Below are 22,600 nucleotides of genomic sequence, written 5' to 3'. Positions count from 1 at the left end.
TTGAGTCTCTCGCGCTATATCAAAATTAAGCAAATAGAACGCTTATGAACATATCCCGTTCTCTACTAACAGTATGTGAAAGACGCTTCAAAGCGTTTCCCGCAAACGATGTATGAAACATTCATTTAGATCCATGCTCCCGGAAAAGTTAATATCGGTTCTTTTTATTACCTGTTCGAAACTGCTCAGTCCGCACTCCTTCCCCCACGCCAGCATGTCCTGCAGGATGAGCTGCTTCACATCCGGGTTGTTGCACAGCACGGAGAGGGTCCCGGCTATCTTGTTCTCTAGTGCCCAGCACTTGATAACATCTACATCGGGAACCACAATCGCCACGATGCAAGACTGGAAAAAAAATATTACCGTGAAACCTCTATCTTACATTTTTAAGGGACTAGAAAAAAAAAATAAACGGAAAATGCAAATGGGGGGTTTTGAAATGTACAACATATAAAATTATATATTTTATTTAAAAAATCTTCTATTGTTTTTTTGTGATTTCCTTTTAACCCATTGTATACATTCAAAAGATTCGTCTTGAATGCCACAAATGCTTAAAAAATATGTTTTAAGACCCTCAATGTACTCTATTGTATATTATAGGTATCTTGACTGGCAATGAAACATCTATCGTTCCTCTTTACAAGAAAGAAGATGAAAACCTGAGCATCCCAGGGCTTACGACCTGGCGAATTTCCAAATGTATAAAAAATTATACCAACACATCCTGAGACCATTGCATATACATATACAGGTTTCAGGAATTAGTGCAATATGGATGTTCAATAATGGGTAGAATGGTGAAAGTTATAAAAGTGTATAAAGTGATCGTACAATACAGGCAAATGCCTGGTCGGAAGCCCTGAGATGATGGACTTCCATCTTCTTTCATAGAAAGAGGAACAACAGATGTTTTATATCAAGTTGAAATACCTATATTATTGATATCTTATCCATAGGGTGATTAATCCAGTGTCTGATATAATAAATAATATTAATATTGTACTTAATTGTGATCTTATTGAAAGCTGTCCCACCGCATGCCCAGATCTGATACAGAAGCATCTAGGCTTCCTGATAAATCTGCTCTTGCTAAGCAATTTTTTTTTTCATTGCTAAATTTATTGAAAATGTGAAACAATATAAAATTATCCCGATTTTACTGTGAATTTACATTTAAAAGCTTTCAATATTCACTGCCAATCTAAATAAATACAAGATTGTAAGTCCATCACCAAATTTTCTAGCAGTGAAAGGGATTAGTGTTTAGTTCAATTAGTCAGCTAGATCCGATTCCGACTCGACGTTGGCCGGTACACAGACGCCCACAACCCCGACTAGCACAGCAGACAGTTAATTGTGATCTATCCATCTATTTCATACAGTAAACCCTTGAATATTAAGTCGATTCGCAATGCGCAGCAATCGAACCACCGACAGAAACATTGCTGTCCAGCGCACCAGTAAACCACTCTTTCAAAACCTCTTACAGTTTGTCGTACTGCACGTCTCATTGTCAAGCACATATAACTTATATACTTGAAATATTTTCGAAGTGAAATGCTAGTATTGAATTGAAGGTAACTTACTTTTAATGATTCGCCATAGACGAACACCTGTTCAACGTACTGGCTCCTGATGTAAATATTCTCAATCTTCTCCGGGACAATGTATTCTCCTTGAGACAGCTTGAAGATGTGTTTCCTTCTGTCGATAATCTTCAATGTCCCGTTCTAAAATATTATGCAAACATTTCATTAATGCAGGCAAGTAAAAAAACAATAATCAATTACATCATGACATACCGAAACCTAGAATAAGTCTCTCTCAAGTCCAAATACATTCAGCAGAATGAGCCATACAAATTATGTGTCATTAAATTCGGAAAGTTTTATTTTATAATTTTTTTTTTTTCTTATCTCAACATTTTTCCACAATATTTTTACAATAAAATCTGAAGTTATATAAACGCTTTTTTTTGTTTGCTTACTAATATTTCATTCATAATATTTATTCAGTATGGTTCGATTCCTAAGGGGTAAAAAAAAAGTAATTTTTCATTCTAATATTCATTTAATTTCACCCTGTAGCGCTTGATCTCCCTGCCTTCACATAAATTATGATCTAGTGTCCATAAGATGCAGTGCCCTATGCATCATTGAACGCAGATTTATATGTGAGAAGAAGAAGATTTGTTTATTATCAAATTGTTAAAAAAAAAAATATATATGAAATAATATGAAAATAACTCCTGTAATTGGAGATAATCCAGATTTTGTGAACAAGTATTTGGACACACTCAAAATGTTGTAAAAAAAAAATATTACTTTACAATATTTTGAGTGTGTGTGTCTATATTTTTGATAGCAAGTATTAGATTTAGGTACTCCAATAAGTGAATGATACTTTTAGATATTTCCTAGTACATATGTGAAATAAGTTGGAAAATTCTGCTAACATCCTTATTTCCACCATAGATTTACCTGATGAAGTTTTTCTCAAAAAATACAAGTTGTGTTTTCAAATAAAGCACTCAGGGTTATAACCTTGTATCCATTCATATAAGCTTGTTAAAGTTAGACAGACTACCGCTGATGTGTTGTAATGTTCAATGAAAAATGGTCTTATCTTACCGGCAACCACTGTCCAACATCCCCGGTATGATGCCAGCCTTGCGCGTCGATAACTTCGTTGGTCTTCTCCGGGTCCTTGTAGTAGCCCTTGAATACGTTGGTCCCTTTCACACATATCTCTCCCTGGTTCTGCGTGGCAAAGTACTCCATCTCGGGAACATCCACCAACTGCGATGACAACAAAAGGGTTGAAGATAAATCAAATCTTGGCCTGACAAAAACTTACTGCCTTTGATATAAGCAAAGTCAAACGCCTCACCTTCAGTATCAATCATTTTAGTGCTGAGATTTTTTTCTTATATGTATGTATGCTTAAATTTCCGAAGACTTTTTTTGCAGAAATGGTCATTTTAATTGGGTGTGTACAAAATTAACGATATTATTCTTAAATATTGACATATTTTAGAACCTCTTTCTGGTATTGGTAAAAAAAAAAAACTTAATAAGGTATAATTAAAATGTAACTTTGTTTCAAAATCACTATAAATATTTTATTATAACTTAATTATAATGACAACCGGTTTCGAAGCTAACCGCTTCTTTATCAAAACTGATTAATACTAAATTCTTTTTAGATGGTTAGTTTTTTTATTTATTTTTAGATTATGCATATTTAATATTATACCTTAACATGATTGCAGGCGATTGGTGGTCCCACGTGTTCTGGAACAAAGTCTCCCTGTACTGTGAGGGTAATGGGAGCCGTACACTCTGTCTGTCCATAGCCTTCTACAATCTGAAAATTATACCAAAAATAAATATTTAAAATAACTCACACGAAAGAGCAATCGCGCTTACAATATAGAAAAAGGAATTCTTTATTGTAACGGCTTTCAATGATATACAAGTAGTGATATCTCAGTGTAGATAAAGAAGAATGTGGAAGTTTAGGTAGTTACAGGGATTACAACCTGTCATAAGGGCTGGTTTAAGCGGTCACTTTATACGCATAAAACATTCACCTTTCTACCCATGATTGACGACCACACTACTCAAATTTCGGAAGTTATATTTATATATTATTTTTTGACATCTCATCAAAGATGAAGAAGAATATGGAAGTCTGGGCATTACGGGCCTTGTTTAAGTGATCACTTTACACACGTGTAACATTTACCAATTCTACCCATTATTGTTATATTTATACTTCAATTGACACCTTCTTGTATATGCTACTTTTTCTGAACCATATATGGTCGAGTTTAAAAAGTTTTTTTCTAAAAATAAGCAGAGACCTTCATAAAATGTATGTAGGGTTCTTCCCCAATTATATAACATACTAGGAAACACCTGAAAATATCACTTAAATTTTTTATTTAATTATATTTTGACCAGTTACTTATTCAACCAGCCTATGATAGATTGTAAGCCCTGAAATACCCAGACTTCCATATCCTTCTACACCTATGTTGAAATGGCAATATAAATAACTCCTAAGTGGAAACAAACCCAGAATTTGTGGACAGAGAGAAATATTTGTGGGGGTTATATTGAAGAAAAGTCACCAATACAAAGACGCTTTCTTTAACACTTAATGCCTAGATAATAGAACATTATATGTACATATTGAATTTATATGACAATATGGTACAAAGTGTCAAACATTAAAATGCCTTGTTGGTCACCAGTGCCCAAGTTTTAAGTTTGCAAAATTATATCTACCAAGCAGCCGAGGGCGCAACGAGCAAAGGTGAGCACGTTGGCGGCAAGGGGAGCACTCCCCACCACCATCAGGCGGAGCCGACCGCCCATGCCCTCCTGGATCTTGCGGAACACCAGGCGATCCCAGATTGAGTTGTTGCGGACGATACCCCTGGATAGAAAAATTCAACTTATTAATAAATCATCGCCAAAATCAAGGAATGCAAAGAAACCATATTTTTACATTTTACGGGAAAATAGTTTGAAATCGAGAAAAGTGAGGTTATTAAAAATAAAAAAAAAACTTTATTGAAACAATGATGTAAGATCACCGAATTCAGTATTCGGTTTATTTTTTAATTTCTTTCTTGTTTTTTCATATCAAACCAGTAAAATATTTTTTTTTTTAAATAAAACTATTTTACAATTTTCATAGTATTAACTCTTGATCATTTACCCATTCCTTTGTTTTTATTTTAAGTCCATACATAAGTTTGACCTTTTTACCTCTGTTGGCAACAAATTAAATATGCTGGGAACTATATATTAAAATGTTCTACTCACATATTTAGTTTATAAAAAAAATTCTTTGATGTTTTCCGCAGATACTTTGTGGCACATTAATAAACTTTATAAAATTAATTTTATTTTGGTGAAAGTATTTTAATATTTTTAATGTTTTAGAATTAAAATAAACCCTGATGATGACAAGGTTCTTGTCAAAACCGGTAGGTCAAATTGTATTAATAAAAAAGTGGTTAAAACAAAGATAATTAATTTTATATAAGTTTCTAAAAATATTGATTAACTCTCTCAAAATATTGAAGCATCGAATTGACACTCGGCAATCATGCTTCAATTGAAACCCTCAATAGCTGAAAACACACACTGACACATACATCTCAACACACCGACAGTTGTTCATCACACAGAGATGATACTATGGCTATTTAGCTAATTGGCTGCCCACCTCTTGAGCTCCGATTCCTTGGCAGACATGGCCATGTTGAAGAGCGTCCTCTTAAGGCAGGAGTTAGAGACCTCGGCCTGGGCGCGGTCGTACAGACGGTTCAGGAGCCGAGGCACGGCCGGGAATATGGTCGGCCGCAGGGAGCGCATGTCGTCTGCCAAGTTCTTAATATTGCCACCGAAGAAGCCCACACATCCGCCCACCATGTACACTGCATTCTGCAACAAAATATATTTGATAAGTTAAAATTAAAAAATATGTATTATATACATATTATTATAGTTATATTATTGTAGTTTTCTAAACTAGTCGTACGTAATGAAATAAAACTCATTACATGGTGTTATACAGGTGGGAACTGACCGGAGTATTTCATCGTAACGTAATATTTGCGGCGAGCATGTTGCGTTACGACGTTGCTGAAGGACAGCGATCAGTGCTCGTTTCGAACACAACTGCTCGCCTGTGCTCCACATTCCTTAAAACGTAGTGTTTATATACTCTTTGCATTCGTAGTTGAAATGACAGACGACGAAGATGCGATCCTGGTACTGTGATTTTACTAAATTACAGCTTACTTCAAATTAAGAAAAAAAAAGAAACATTACTGGATTTCAAACTTGTACAGAAAAGTTAGTGGTGGTTTACTAATTTGACCCACATGTAATTTTTTTAAATTTTATGGTAGTGGTCAGGGTGAGAGGGGTCCCATAAAATAGAATATTCTTTATATTTTTTAATAAAACATAGTGTTTTTTCTCTTATCCCACTCCATAATAGAAACAAGTCGCAAGAAAATACGCATGGTCCAACTTGGAAAGATATCCCGACATATAAGCTTGCGCCGAGCTCAGAAAGCAGTACTGACCTAAAGTTGAGCCGAAACGTAACACTCAAAGGGATTCGCCGCAAACTGAAAAACGACATTGGGTGGAGCACTTGGAAGGAGCTCTACTACTTGCTGTACTGACTATACGAATGCTCGCAATGTAACGTGTTACGTTACGACGAATGTTATTACCCATGGGTCAGTGCCCACCTTACAAGTGTTTAATTTTTTTAATATGTTGAATTGTTGATAGGAAGTATAATTTGAGAGTTACCTCGCAGCACCTCTCCAGCATGTGCGCAAGGGGCAGGAAGGAGAGCAGCGTGTCCGTCTTGTTGGGCTTGTGCACGCCGAGCTGCATCATGACGCTGCAGATGCCGGCCACCACGTTCTCGTGCGTCAGCATTACGCCCTTGGGGTTGCCCGTGGTGCCCGACGTGTAGCACACGGTGCACAGGTCAGACGGCTTCGGCGGCTGGGGGACAGACAGATGTTGCGACTTTTAACATAACCCCGCGTAAAAGAGACAAGGGATGTATAGAATAAATTAAATTAGCTTTAAAAAAACAAAATCATTTAATCTATTAAGTTTACTCAAACACCGGAATTCGACAGTGCTCGTGGAATTAAAAATATTAAAATAAATTACAACTTTTGGTAATAAATGTTACATCTTATATTTCCATGCTCTTGATTTCGTCCATACAAAATTTCCTAGTTAATATAATATTTATAAAACCACATAAAAAATTAAATTGTGACAATTGTTTCGCCTTGTTAGGGCATTATCAAACGAATGTGTAAGTATTATGTACTACTCTCTAACTTATTTCACTAGCCAAGGTCAAGAGTTTTGAGACATCTCTTGGGATAATTATGATATACTGAGATGCCAATTTAACACACTGTTGGCGGGCATGTTTGTCATCAACCCCTAACCCCGGAGTTCCCAAAGTGTGCGCTGCGGCACCCTGGTGCTCCGTATAAAGTAAAGAGGGGCGCCGTGAGTCGATCCTCTATCATTATTCGAAACCACAAATACTCTCGGGTACCTATAAAGCAACAATTTATTTTTTGACAGCTAGCATCTTTCTACCCAACTAATATTATTGTATTGTTTCCTATTTCTTTTGACTATAATATATGTCTTTACATATATATGCACATATCTTTCATATGGACACATTGTCTTTTCCAAATAGCTTACTAAATTAGGGCGCCGCGACAAAATACTAAACTAGTAAGTGCGCCGCGAGCTGAATAAGATTGGGAACCCCTGTCCTAACCTAATCACAAGTAACCTAATCACAAGTAACCGCAAATCCAATTCTGATCCGTAGAATATTTTTCGGCATCTCTCACGCTATACTAAAAAATTAAGCAAATAGAACGCTAATAAGCGTCAGATTTAAGCGTAATAGGCGGATTTTTAACTCAATTTTAAATTTTAATTAACTATACAATATTGGATAATATATTAAGTTATTTTTGTATTTTCATTCGTAAAAGTTCACAGCCTGCCAGATGCCTACAAACATTTAAAGGGTTAAATAGTCAAGAAAACCAGTCTGACGATGTCGATTGTGACAAAACAAAAAGACTAGTCGATAATACAAAGAAACCTTTTATTAAATTCAATGATGCGTGATCGATTACACCAAACTGTAGCCACCTATATTAGGAGTAACATACCAATAGGGCAAAGTCCTTCTGCGCTCCGACATGCTCAACGTCAATAAACTTGACAATGTCCACGCCTCGGTTCTTGGCTCTCTGCAGCGTCGCCGCGCGGACATCCTTCACCACAATCAGCTTCCTGAGGCTGCGAGGGGCCTTGTCCAACAGCAAGTTGGCCTTCTTGTCGTCCTCGCAGACTACTATGGATATATCGGCTGGAAAATAAACAAAATGTACATGTATTATTTTGAGAAATAAAAAGACTTGGTTTTTTGATCCACTCACATTTTTATTAACGACGCCTGTCTAACATATAAATATGAATTATTTCACAATGCTTGTAAAGCAATAAAATATTAAAAATCTCTGAAACAAAAACGCAATCAAGAAGTGAAAGCAGCTGTCAAAAGCACGCTTTCCGCCAAGAGAAATGCTTATCATTGAGTGAGTTTGTGTCACTCTTCACAGATGGCGCTGCCATTGCCAGAAAAAAACTGTTTTTTTTCCAATCTATTTTTACAAGTATATAAAAACACACTCCTAACAAGTATATAAAAACACACTCATTCGTCAAAATTGCAAAGCGATCGATGAATAACTTGAATAACTTGAGATTTTGAACAAACAAACATTAACCTTTTTATTTACATAGATTACTACAAAACAAATGCAAACGGTGAAAATTATTCACTCATATCTTAATACTATAGAGGTAAAGATAACAAACAAATAGTTAACCTTGTGTTATGATGAAGGAACACGCGTCTGGACCTAATGTGTCGTACAGGGGAACTAACACCATGGAATAACAGTAGACGGCTTGTTCAGTTAACACCCACTCGGGACAGTTCTGTGCATATATTCCTAAAATAGAGAACAAAACACAAGTCTATATAGTATACGTAAAGCAGTGAATAGAGAGTACATCGCTCACTCCTTTCAAGAACATCATAAAATTAAAAACTTGATTTTTCAGGAGAACGTTTTTAAAGTTTAAGAATTTAATAAAATGTATTAAAAATAAATATCAAGCCACTTATTGAACTTTTTACTGTGCATCAGATCTTTTTAGGTAAAACATGAAAGTTTTTTCTCCATTTGAAAAATATTTAGTATTTTTAAAAAAAATAATAAAACAATACCTTTTCTTAAAAATGCCAAAACAACACATTCTGCCCTGTAGCAGGTAAATATTAAGTTTAAAATATGCCGCTTTTGCTGGGGTATAGTACATTTTCTGGGCATTCCGAAAATATGCACAACTGAAAATTGATGATTTCTGATATATGACGTTGTTGAAAGGAGTGAGCGATATGTCTATCTCTGAAAATAATAATTTTCTTGTCGAAAACGGTTGGAGAAAAGTGCCAATAATAAAAACGGTTAAAAACTAATTTCTAGTTTTATTTAATATAAACATTTAAACATATTATTTTTTTGACATCTGAATATCGATGAAGAAGAATATGGTCTGGGCATTTATGGGGCCTACGTTAAAAACTATTTTCTTTATTGAGATGTCAAAAAATAATATGATTGATAACTCCTATAATTAGAGATAATCCAGATTTGTGAACAAGTATTTGGACACACTCAAAATGTTGTTTTTAAATAAATTTTACATTTTATAAAAACATCCACTTATCTATCGTCTATAATTTTTAATTAATTATAATAAAACATACCACACACAAGTATTATATAATATGAAATATTTATCATTTAACTTTGTGATGTAATGGTCAGCGTGTTTAGCTACCGTGCTGGAGGTCCCGGGTTCGATTCCCAGGGGGGTGAAAAGAAATATTAGTGATTTTACACTGTAATATTTTTTAAATATTACCCTGGACTGGTTCCTGAAGCGCAAGAGTGATCACATTGCCTTCATGCAAGTAATGATCAAGATAACACAGCGTCAATTCGATGCAGTGCCCTATGCACCATTGGGTGCGGATAAGGGTTATAAGTAAGTGTCATTTAACAGTGATAGGGAGAGTAAAGTGTGAATAGAACAAAAATAAGTGATAGAAAAACTAAATTTGTAATATCGCTCACTCCTTTCAAGAACGTCATAAATCAAAAATCGTCAATTTTCAGTTGTGCACGTTTTCGGAATGCCCAGAAAATGTAAAATATCCCAGCAAAAGAGGCATATTTTCAACTTAATATCTACCCGCTACAGGGCAGAAAGTGTTATTTTTGCCTTTTAAAGAAAACGTATTGTTTAATTATTTTTTAATATGCAAAATATTTTTCAAATGGAGAAAAAACTATCAGGTCTTACCTAAAAAGATCTGTTGCACATTAAAAAGTTTAAAAAGTGGCTTGATATTTATTTTTTAATAAATATCAAATATATTTTTTTCTCCTGAAAAATCATGTTTTTTGATTTATGACATTCTTGAAAGGAGTGAGCGATATGTATAATTAATGGCGATGTAACTAACCAACAAATGTGGTAGGTCCGGGAACGAGTCCGTGCGCCACCAGACCTGAACCAAAGTTCTTGGCTCTTAGGAGGGTCTCATTGTAGTTGGCCCACACGTACGGCTTGCCGGTGCCTTCTCTCCACCCTATACAAGGGCCGTTATCTGGAAAGATAAAACAAATAACTTTAGAAGGGTATAAAAATAGAGGAGGGTAGACGATGTTGGAATGGAGTAAGTAACGCGGAATACTTTATTTAGCTGCTAGTTGTATACTTATGGTTATGCAACTGTGGAATGTTTCAAAAAGTTAAATTAATTTTAGATATTGTCACCTTCAAACCGTTTCACATTTTTCAAGCATATAATGTTATGTTTTTTATTAACATAATTTATTTTTAATTTAAGGTTAAAAAGCTACCCTTAATTTTATTAAAATTTTGCGGATCATCAAAATGTGTACATATTTTACCTATTATTACTTTTTTGCGTATTCTTCAATTTTTTTCAATTCAATTTAATTTATTCATTAATCAATATATACATTACAAACAAACATTCAAGGCGTATACATTAAAAAAACTAATTAAAAAGTAAGCAAGAAGACTCTTGTTAAATGTGTAGAAGAATCCCGCTTCGAAAAAACTCCTTCGGACACATGGAACAGATCAATATCCAATGTGATATTGTTCAACTTAGCGGTAGCTCTTTCTACAGGCAGGTTGGTCCTGTGTATAGGAATGTGAAACAATCTATGCCGACGCTGTCTTAGGTAACTATCGGGAACATACAGACCAATGCTCCGGATAATTTCAGGATTATCGATCATAACGCGCAACAATCGACTGTGACAATTCATAAGATTGTGCATAACCCTAGTTAAGTATTGATGCAATTTCGGTAAATAATTATGAAAATATTCCACATTCGTTACTCTTCTTCTAAATTGTAATTTTTGTAATCTGCCAATTTTTCTTAGTTTTTACGTATTTTATAAGAGCCATTGTATGTTTTCTTTTTTATTATTATGTGAAAACTCAGTTAAAAATAAAGATGATTAATTTTTAATCAATTTAATAAAGAAATGTGTGTGTGTGTTTTTTTTAAATTAGATAAACTCTTCTGGGTGTGGATAAAGGTCAAATATATACACAACACAACTTATTAACTTTATTTAAAAAGGAAAAAATCATGATTTAAAAAGGTAATGCATAACTTAAGACGTAATTCAACAAAATTCGTCAAGTTGAATTCAATGTTCAAGGTCAAGGTCAAGGTCACCGATTTATAAAAAAGTTGAGAAGATTTAGAATTTATTTATTTATCTTATGATCATTAATTGTCACATCACATCGATACAAACTGTAACAATAAAGGTCAAAACATTATAATTCCAAATTAAAAGTATATTCAGTCGGTGATGCGTTAAGGAGAAAGGGAATCCTTTAGGTTTCCTTCATGCGCTCTGAAGCTTCACTCTGACACTACGTGCCTCTCTGTACAGAACTCGCTCCTCGGGAAATTCAGCCACCCGCACTTGAAGAAGAAGTCGGCACATCTGCCGTGCCCTGTCCAGATTCTGTTGAGTGCGGTGCAAACACTTCTTGGGAGATGCGGTCTCTCTGTGATGCAGGGCAGGGAATGAGTAATTGGGCTCCGAGTCCATCCCATCTGGATAACAAGCCTCCATGACACTGAAATAACTGTCGTGAAGGCTTTTCCCTTATCTTAGTGGAGGTCTTTTTGACTTGACTCTCATGCCAGTTAGGAGACAGTCGAGGTCTGGACCGGTTGGCAGTGCAGGGTCCTGGTTAGCTTTGTGTATTTGATAACCAGGGCATGCTGTCTACGGAGGTCATGAGGAGGGATATGGCTCAAGATAGGCAGCCAATTTAAGGGTGTGGACCTCACTGTCTCAGACACGATGCGCAAAGGTTCGTTCAACCGTGCATCCACCAGTGCAACAATGCAATTTAAAAAGATTTTTTCCTGACCAAGTCAGAGAAATTCGGGGATACATGAAAGAAGAATTAAAAGTAAAGGCACTTACTTGACTCCTTCGCTCCTTTTCTGAAAGTATCGAAGAGTGTTTTTGTGTCTTCACTGCTATAGCTTAAGAATTTTCCATTTTTGGCTTCTTTGTAAAACTTCGACACTCGAATTAGCTCTGGTCCCTGGAATCAAAATAAAAACGAAAATAAAAATCTGAAATAGTTAAGAAAAAAATTATGAAAAGCTCAGTATATTGAGAGAATTATGAAAAGCTTATTATATTGAGAAACAATATTGAAAGAAAACCGGAATAATTCCTGTGTGTTCATATTTACATTTAAATAACGTAATATGGTTTTCTGATTGTGAGTGTGAGATTATTGGTTTGCTTCTTTTTTTTATTGATTTTTATTAATTTCATTAATTGATTTTGCAGTCACTTTGTGTTTAATATCTTTCTATGTTTAATTTAACTTACTTTAATTTAATTTTAATTTACTTTACTTGGTAAATACCGCTTTTCCTTAAAATCTATTGTGACACGTGTTTCGATACATTTTGCATCTTTTTTTAAATTCACTGTCTTTGAAAATGTTGCAGAATGTATCGAAACATGTGTCACAATAGATTGAAGAAAAACTGGTATTTACCAAATAAAACTGCAATAAAATATATAAATATTTTCATAAACATGTAGGCACATGGATTTATTTCAGAAGTTCATTCTTGGTTTCATATATTAACATTATTTAATATCAGTGAGTTTCTGTCAAAAACACCTGGGTGAGGTTATTTCTTCTCAACATAAAAAATGGTTGCAATTAAAAATTGGAGCACATCCAAATTGTTATATGATCATTTAATGAAGAGACTTTTATAGTAATTTATGCATTCAAAAATCTTTCAAAGCAGACAAAAATTATTGTTTTAATAAATGTAAAGAAATACTTTAAAAAAAATACAACTAGGTATTACAAGGGCGAAGCAGTTACAAAATGTATTAAGTATATATTTTTTTAATCATTACATAGTTTTGTCAGAGATATTTATTTTATCATAAACATTTTGATATGTATTTATAAATGTAAATTAATAATAAACAAAAATATTTTTAAAAAATCATCAATATACTGTTGAAGGTATTGCATATTTCTTTTTATAGTTCTTTATATTGTAAATATCAAAAGAAAATGAAAAGTTTTTACAAGTTTATCAATTTTATCAATTCTTTAAATATATTTCTGTAAAATCTACCTCTCAGGCAGTGTAGACTGTAGATGCGTATAATTTAGAATATGTATAATTTTCTTACTTTTCTTTTTACTATGTCTTTGCTTTATTCATATTCACTTATGTAACTAATTTTTTTTTACATTTTTAGTATATTATTTTGCATATCTAACTATGTTCTAATCGTGCTTTACATCCCATTTTTTATTAATATTTATTTTTCCTTTTTTACTGTTTTTGTGTTACTTGATAGGTTTGTAGTTACAACACAATGAGTAAATCAAATAACTCATTAGGAATATTATGTATGCAGCTGAAAGTATTTAATATATTTGAAGAATAATAGAATGTGATCTTACTCTGCTGCAGCAATTAAGCTGAATATTGTCTCAACTTATCTAGGAAAAATACTGTTTGTTCTCTGGATTGGTTTTTCATTGGCCCATTTTAAATGGACCAGCTGAAGATTTGGCTCAAATCACCAGCTGGTTCAATTAAACAACAGCGACCCAACTAAGTAGTATCGATAAAACTTTAGCTATTATTTTCTTCAAAAAGTCTTTGGTGAACATTGTGTACTTCAATGGTGCCTGCCTTATATAAGCCATATGTTCTACTGGTAGACATTCCCACATATCAGTATATTTACCATATGCCAATATTTCCTTTTGAACAACGTCTTGTATAATAATACAGATCGGGAATTATAATACAAGCTATTAGTTATAGAATTTCTTTATGATTTTATGAATGGGTAATAATGAGATCCCATGTAGTGAACCCTATAGAAACCTTACATCTTTCAGAGACCTGGTACTTATTATCCAAGGCCAGTAATTATGCTATTCCCTCTTAGGTATGGGTATATATCTTATTATGTACTAAGGGGAAACCTTATGTAAGATTAACGAGTAACTCAGGGGGTTGATTGTCCTCTTGTTATGCGGAAAAATACAACAGTTTTAAACATTCGATACCGCCAGTTACATTAATAAAAAAAACAAATAAGAAATTTGTATAATTCCTCTTCATATTATGCCGCTTACACACTGGAGGTTAGCAATCACGAGGGGAATTTTTATTTTGCCTGTAGCCGCTCTAAACAGCGACTACTACAGCGAAACCACTCTTTCAAGTTTTTGAACCTGGATATACTTTGCCTTGTAATATCATACGTAATACTTATTACTTCTCTCCCCTTATTAAATGGCTAAAATACGCGTGGCTGCATACTCATACTTAAATAAACTTGTGAAAGGTACCCCAAAGGTGTACACATCCCATATGGACAACATACCCACCTGGAATCCTCCTGAATGCAAATACAAATACAAGCTGACCATCCAGAAGTAATCAGAAAATATGATTATTCAATGACAAATTGAATGATCTCTCTGGATACATATTAATTCTATAACAAGCCTTAGCCGTTTTATTAACATATTTACTACATTTGTACTATTTGAGGAAGCTTCCAGAAATACCAGAGTGTGAACTCCACATACAAAAACTTAATAATGCAACTTACTAGAAAATGCATCAAACTGTGTTTTGATAAAGTAATTATGAATGTGAAAAATCGGCTTTAAATATAGCACTCACATTATTACATTAGAAACTGTTACCCGTACATATTATTAAATAATGACCTAAATCTAAACATATAAAATAAAAACTGCATACAAATTTATTCAAATAAATTCATATTTTTATATGATTCCAAGAATTCTTATTTAGTTATATTTGTAAGCTCCTAGAATTGATGCAACTAATAAATGTATATTAAATAGTGCATATAAAAATAAAATGAAAACATATTTGATGTCAAATTTGTCTTATCTATAATATCATTATATAAAAAGTTTCATCATATTTTAAAATTAAAAATAAATAAGTTCTGCATTGCTTACAATGACATATCTGATTACATTTTAAAAATTTCTGGATATTAATATGATAATCCGAATGAGGTATGTGTATTGTAACATGAGTATTAAATTTTGTGTGAAAAGTGTTTTACAAAAGAGACAAAAATGCGATAATGATAATAAGTTAATCTGATATGTTTTGTAATGTCTGTATGAATAATTCGAAGTGAGTGAAATTATACAAGATTGCATTGAAGAGAAAATACCTGCCATTTTCAGATATTTAATTTTCTACATTGTTTTCCACAGATAAGAAAAAAAAGGGAATAAATCACGTGCAACTTTATCTCACATTTCTTATCAGATGTACTTACATGTTAAAAAAATATATCACATCTGATTTACCAACTTCTATGATTTATTTTTCATTGGAAGCTAGCATCAAAAGTTCCTTTTTTATGACAAGAAAATTTTGCTTTCTTTAACAATTTGATTTGGATAATTGTTTCTGCTAGCTGAGTTAATATAAGAAGGATTTTCCAATTTCTTCATACTTTTCCTGGCTGCCAAACATATTTCAAACTCATTTATTGTGTTACATTTTGAACTTCAAACTTAACAATAAAAAACCGATTATTTTATAACTGAGGCCTATGAACTTTATGCAAATCATATTTTACAAATGCATTAATGAAAAATAATTTATCAGAATTTAAAAAATGTAAAAAAAAAATCCATTTATGTTGTCAGCGTGTGCGATCATTAAAAGCAATTATTTCAAGTTTATTTATTGAGTCGGCATTAACTTTGTGGAATGACAATGTTGATTTTTTTTTAAATTAACGTTTTGAATATAACACTTAATGAGTTTTATTTATATATACGACTAGTTTTGAAAACTAACAGATGTTTTCATCTTCTGGTAAAAATTAAAACTAAATAATTTATTAATTAAATGCATATTTGATCGATTTATTGCGAAAATAATAAATTTAACGATATATTTATAAAAAATATATATATCCGATATTCGCAATGAAATAACAATTTTCTAACAAATTTACAAAAAAACAATATTCATGAATTTTCAAGCTTGTTTACAATGAAATAATAAGGTGTCGTACATATGGACAAAAGATTGTCTTTATGCTTTGAACATATAATACATACATACTAAGACGAATTCTGTACTAAATATCATTTTAGAATAGGTACTCGGTAGCTTTCAACTATTATATAACATACGAGTATAATAATTGTATGTATACAATACAAAACCGCGCGCCCACTGCCACCTATATGCAAATACAGCTAAAAATTATTTGGGTACCTACCCTCATGTTCACTTTGATGGAACTCACAATAAATTGCTGTATTGTTTATTATTGCTGTAATCCCGTGACAATACAAATTAATTGGTTCCTGATTTATTTATTTCGCGACGAAACAAAGTACTTTGTAAAGCCTATAAATACCCCGAAAATGTGCGGAAGCATTTCAGCTATTCGGCAACTATTTAGGCGGGAAATGCGATTACACGCGAGGCGAAGGTCGCCAGTGGCGAGCTGATTAAAAGTTACACTTAATTGAAATTGAGCCAACTCTTTTTTACACGAACACAGCTGGTCTTTCGCTTCTCGTCCCTGAGCGCCATTAAAAACCGTTCCGTTTTGTGAAAATGGTACTCGGTATAAAAATAAATATGTATCTAAGTATATACACATTCATTCGAAATTATGGCACGCATTACCGGTTATCGATAAATTGAACTACCGAGTTACCGGTAAATAAATAATATTGAATTCATATCTTCTTCAAACCCTCATCTGCACCCAATGGTGCATAGGGCACTGCATCATATAAACGCAAGTGCATCATATAAAAAAGTGGAAAAGCTAAAAATATTGGTTTTAATGTAATAATAAATCAAAAATGCAATTCCATCACGAAGTGTCAGTGGATAATATAAATCTATAAACGCAAGTGTTATCTTGATCATGACCACAAGAAGGAAAGGTGATCAGCCCTCCGCTTCAGGTACCAGTCCAGGGTAATATTGAATAAATATAAGAGTGGAAAAATCACTTATATTTATTTAACCCCCCCTGGGAATCGAACCCGGGACCTCCAGTACGGTAGCCGAGCATGCTGACCATTACACTACATTCGCATTCAAATACAATAATATAATTATACAAACAACTGTAGCTGTTTGTAAACAGTTTGTATTTTACCTGTTTATGAGACATTGGCAATTCTCGATATTAGCCGTGTTTACATTTATAAACTGAAAGAAGTGAAGTCAAAGCAGTGTTTTTTTTTTATATTGAAATTATCATATAATTCTACAAAATCAATGCCAAATCAATAAACAATAATAATAAAAAGTAAATTTAATTATAAAATTTGTTGCTAAATGTTTTTTTTTATCGCTTCGGGACTAATTCTTTAAATTCTTCGAGTTTTTCTGAGATCTATAAAAGAGGATTAGGCATCAAAGATTAATCGTATTATAAAAATAAAAAAAAATCGTTACGCTATAAAAATTGTTAGACGGGTACAGAAATGTGCAAAATTTAATACATCGCTCACTCCTTTCAAGAACGTCATAAATCAAAAAACTTGATTTTTCAGGAAACGTTTTTAAAGTTTAAAAATATAATACAAAGTATTAAAAATAAACATCATGCCACTTATTGAGCTTTTAATTGTGCAACAGATCTTTTTAGGTAAAACCTGAAGGTTTTTTCTCCATTTGAAAAATATTTAGTATATTTAAAAAAATAATTAAACAATACCTTTTATTCAAAATGCAAAAACAACACTTTCTACCATGTAACGCGTAAATATTAAGTTAAAAATATGCCACTTTTGCTGGGATATAGTACATTTTCTGGGCGTTCCGAAAACACGCAAAACTGAAAATTGACGAATTTTGATTTATGACGTTTTTGAAAGGAGTGAGCGATATGTCCACACTATATTTAGTTAAATTATTCTTAATTCGCAGTGAATGCGCTCACACCGGGAGTATTGCATTTGGTGTATTCGCGTCCTGTACATTACTAGCCGTGTACCCGCGCAAGTAGGCAGTGCACTTTTCTAATGCAATTATCTCACAGCGCGTGCAACTCTCTCCGCGACGAGCGAGATCGCCCGCGGAAGACGCACTTTCCATTTGCATCTGCAAATAATTATGGCCAATCCAGAAATGAGGCGATAAACGCGAACCGCGAACAAACACATTTTCCTCACATAAGCAAAAATGTATTTTATTTATTGTTTCGGAATTCACTTTGTGGTAAGACATAATGAATTTGTAAAAGAAAAACACTTGAGTTTATTTGATTATAACGACTAGTTTCGGAAGCTATGCTTCCATCTTCAGGTCTAAAACAGGTCTAAATATGAACTTAGCCGTTTAATAAATTAATAAATAAATATATTTAAACTTGAAGATGGAAGCATAGCTTCCGAAACTAGTCGTTATAATAAAATGAACTCAAATGGTCAAAAACGAGTGTTTTTCTTTTATAACAAAATGGTACACTTTGTATTTTAAAAGCATTGTTAAAATTTTACACACGTCTACTTATGACCTGACGGTGGAATGGTTATTGCGAAACCGGTAGTTATGAAGTAGGGCTTTTAAGTGGTATTGCACAAAATGAACGAAAAATGATAAAAAAAATTAAAATGCACATGTTTCTTTGTTCAAATTATTAAATCTCTTAAAGGTATTCACCGATTGCTTAGAAATTTCGACACAACTTTGCAATTGAATACGCGTATGTTTATATCTATATATAAATAAAAATGCAACGTATATACATATTTTACACAGTTTTTTACTACAATGGCAGCACCATCTGTTGAACGTACCAGCAACACACGCAATACTTTAAATTGGTTATGGCGGACAGCGAGCTTCTTGATATCTGCTGTCACTTGGCATTTTCAATGTTTTCGACTGCTACCTTCTTATATAATAATAATAAAACCCTTATCCGCACCCCAATGGTGCATAGGGCACTGCTTCATATGAACACAGTGTTATCTTGATCGTTTACACACGAAGGAAAGGTGATCAGCCCTCCGCTTCAGGTACCAGTCCAGGGTAATATTGAATAAATATTGCAGTGAAAAAATCACTTATATTTATTTGACCCCCCTGGGAATCGAACCCGGGACCTCCAGAACGGTAGCCGAGCGTGCTGACCATTACACTACAGAGGCGGACGTTCTTATATAGATTGTTAATATTTTCATTTCTTAGCAAACAATGTGAAATTATACACATTAGAAATGTGTGCTTTCTATTTTCTATCTTTTCCCTTTAACCAAACTGAGCTATGGCAACGCGTAGTTCGGCTGTCCAAACTCAAAACACAGTAAGGGACATTTTTTTGTAGTACGTTTTTTTTTTGCATTTTTGGACTGAGTAGATTCTACTTAGTCCAAAAATGCAAAAAAACGTACTACAAAAAAAGTCCCTTACTGTGTTTTAAGTTTGGACAGCCGAGCTGGGTAAAGCTACATTTTGAACTAAATACACAAACGAGAAGATGTGTTCTCGAAATTTATGTGATTATAAAGGATTAACCTCTCCAGTATGTTTACTTTATTCCATCACAATGTTTGCGTATTTTGTGGTCTGCCTTTATAAACTCTATGAATAAGGCGGGTTGTCTGTTTTTAATAAAAAGCTTTACATTTTGATATACTGAACATAGGATAAACAACTTTTACGTACCCACAACTATTTAACTATCATGAAAGTGTCTTTATAGCTTTCTATAATTCAACAAAAAAATACTATTCATAAACATGTATATTGTTAAAAACATTTACGGTCGTATGAATACAATGCAATGATTAGATTAATTATTTTGCGGTAAGTGTCCAGAAGGAATTCGCTTTAAATTGTACTGGACAGCGATTGCTCAAAGGGGTAATCCAGTATAGAAAGTTGAAAAAATTGTTTTTTTTCTTCTTCATATTTTTAAAGTTTTGAACATTGAGAATATGCCTCTAAAAGGATTTTTGGAAATTTGTATAAAGTTATTTTTGTGATGCGCCAACTAAGCCACGTGTCACGTATAGCTCTAAACTACTTTTTTCGATACGGTTGACATGATCAAGTTCTAATGCACCGATTTACTTAAAATATTATACAGACCTTCTTAATACTATCAAAATTTACTAACCGTGGGTTTTTTTTTGAAAAAATCACAAAATTGAATTGTCCCCCCTTTCAGATAGACACAAATTTGAGAAAAAGCTTTTTTTTCATATCACCTACGTCCGGATAATTCTACACTTGTTTTTTTTTATTTTTTATTTCACAATAACTGAAATTACGCGTATTATAAATGTGTGCCACAGCTGCGTGTATAAAGCTTCTTCTTCTAACCGCTATCCGCACCCAATGGTGCATAGGACACTGCATCGTACTGACGCAATGTTATCTTGATCCTTACTTATATGAAGGCAAGGTCACCTTGCCTTGCCTTGCCTTGTAACGGGACCAGACCAGGGTAATATTAAATAAATATAAAAGAGTAACTCACTAATATTTATCTTTACCTCCCCTGGGAATCGAACCCGGGACCTACAGCACGGTAGCTATACACGCCAACCATTGCACTACAGAGTATACGGCTGTCCAAACTTATACACAGTAAGGAACATTTTTTTGGATTACGTTTTTTTGCATTTTTGGACTAAGTAGAATCTACAAAAATTTCAAAAAAACGTACTACAAAAAATGTTCCTTACTGTGTCTTGAGTTTGGACAACCGTATAGCTAGCAGTATAAACATTAGCATAAAACAATAAATAATTTTAAAAAAATGTCAGTCACTTTTTGCACAAATAAATCCGCTATTTGACCGACTCGAAATTTATAATGCGAAATTAAGGTAATTACAAGACAAGACAGGAAGATAATGCATAAAAAACATGCAACGGCACTTGCCATCACTCTCCATAAATAATAACGCCGGAATTTTCCCCAATACACGTGATACGAGTCACGTCATCCAATAATACCGAGAACTATTATTTCATTTCGCAGAGTAATTTTGCACGGCAAATCTGCCTCGGAACAGATTGATTGATGCCAATCGAGAGAAAAAATATTGACAAAGAGAATTAATGCTTTCATCTAAAAAGATTTTTTTTACACAATGTTTGAGATAAGAAAAGGTAAGGAAATTATTTTCGTCTTTTATACACGACACATCGCTTACTCCTTTCAACAACGTAATTTATTAAAAATCGTCAATTTTCAGTTGTGCATGTTTTCGAAATGCCCAGAAAATGTACTATATCCCAGCAAAAGCGGCATATTTTTAACTAAATATTTACCCGCTATAAAAAAGTGAAAGTGCAGAAAGTGTTGTTTTTGCATTTTGAACAAAAGGTATTGTTTAATTTTTTTTTTAATAATCTCAATATTTTTCAAATGGAGAAAAAACATTCAGGTCTTACCTATAAAGATCTGTAGCATAGTAAAAAGTTAACGTGGCTTGATATTTATTTTTAATACATTTCATTATATTTTTAAACTTTAAAAACGATCTCCTGAAAAATCAAGTTTTTTTTTATATATGACGTAATTGAAAGGAGTGAGCGACTTGAAAAAAATCAAAAACGATATTGGAAAAGTATTCAAAAATATTTTTTTTAAGGTTTATTCTGGCGAAAGTTGTAAAGGAATTACTTGCATTATTTATTATTCTTTTTTCATTTTGTCCCCCGCACCCAAATGGTTCATAGAGCACTACATCAGATGGACGCGGTGTTATATTGATCATTAATTATACAACATAAAGGCAAGGTGATCAGTCCAGCGCTCCAGATTCATGGGTATAAGTTTAACTTTTAATAAATTACCATGGCAATTGACAACCATAAAGCGACCAGTTTTCAAATAGGTATATAGTAATATTTTTGCATTAACGTTGAGAAATAAAAAAAAAAAAACAAGAAAGAAGTGTTTTTCTTTTTCTTTTTTCTATATTTATTAAATTGTTTAAGCATAAAAAATGATATGATAAGAGTACTCCGAGACCTTGAAATTGGTGCTTTCTACAGAAAATCAATAGTACGTATTCGTACAACTTATTTAGAACGAGACTCGTCGAGTCTTCAAGGTGAGATCGTAAGGTAGTATCTGGGTTTTTTTTTTACCTTAATACCGAAGAAAATTTTTTAAATTATTCAAAAAACCATAAATATATCTGAAAGTTAGATTTCCTCGTGATTATTTTATTATTATCTATCTTTATAGTGCACAAGACACTTGAAAAGCATATATCGATCACTCCTTT

The 22,600-nt window shown here is 33.1% G+C and overlaps 1 protein-coding gene across 8 annotated transcripts in view; it reads right to left on the bottom strand.

Annotated features, from left to right (window-relative positions):
- The window catches only part of LOC148313059 (long-chain-fatty-acid--CoA ligase 6), a 105,954-nt gene that overhangs the window by 3,867 nt on the left and 79,487 nt on the right, over positions 1–22,600 (bottom strand). For all 8 annotated transcript variants that reach the window (XM_088268786.1, XM_088268762.1, XM_088268770.1 and 5 more), the window contains 11 exons: positions 12,227–12,350; positions 10,198–10,341; positions 8,489–8,614; positions 7,766–7,965; positions 6,348–6,548; positions 5,245–5,462; positions 4,296–4,446; positions 3,259–3,369; positions 2,634–2,801; positions 1,590–1,733; positions 172–345 (listed from right to left, as the gene is read on the bottom strand). In XM_088268786.1, the coding sequence (XP_088124912.1) occupies positions 172–345; positions 1,590–1,733; positions 2,634–2,801; positions 3,259–3,369; positions 4,296–4,446; positions 5,245–5,462; positions 6,348–6,548; positions 7,766–7,965; positions 8,489–8,614; positions 10,198–10,341; positions 12,227–12,350 (1,761 nt within the window). The remainder of the gene's footprint in view (positions 1–171; positions 346–1,589; positions 1,734–2,633; positions 2,802–3,258; positions 3,370–4,295; positions 4,447–5,244; positions 5,463–6,347; positions 6,549–7,765; positions 7,966–8,488; positions 8,615–10,197; positions 10,342–12,226; positions 12,351–22,600) is intronic.

The sequence above is a fragment of the Brachycentrus maculatus genome, unplaced genomic scaffold (genome assembly GCF_059751285.1).
Source record: "Brachycentrus maculatus isolate JH-2025_06_01 unplaced genomic scaffold, ASM5975128v1 h1tg000024l, whole genome shotgun sequence".
NCBI lineage: Eukaryota > Metazoa > Arthropoda > Insecta > Trichoptera > Brachycentridae > Brachycentrus > Brachycentrus maculatus.
This window is presented reverse-complemented; position numbering and strand designations above follow the sequence as displayed.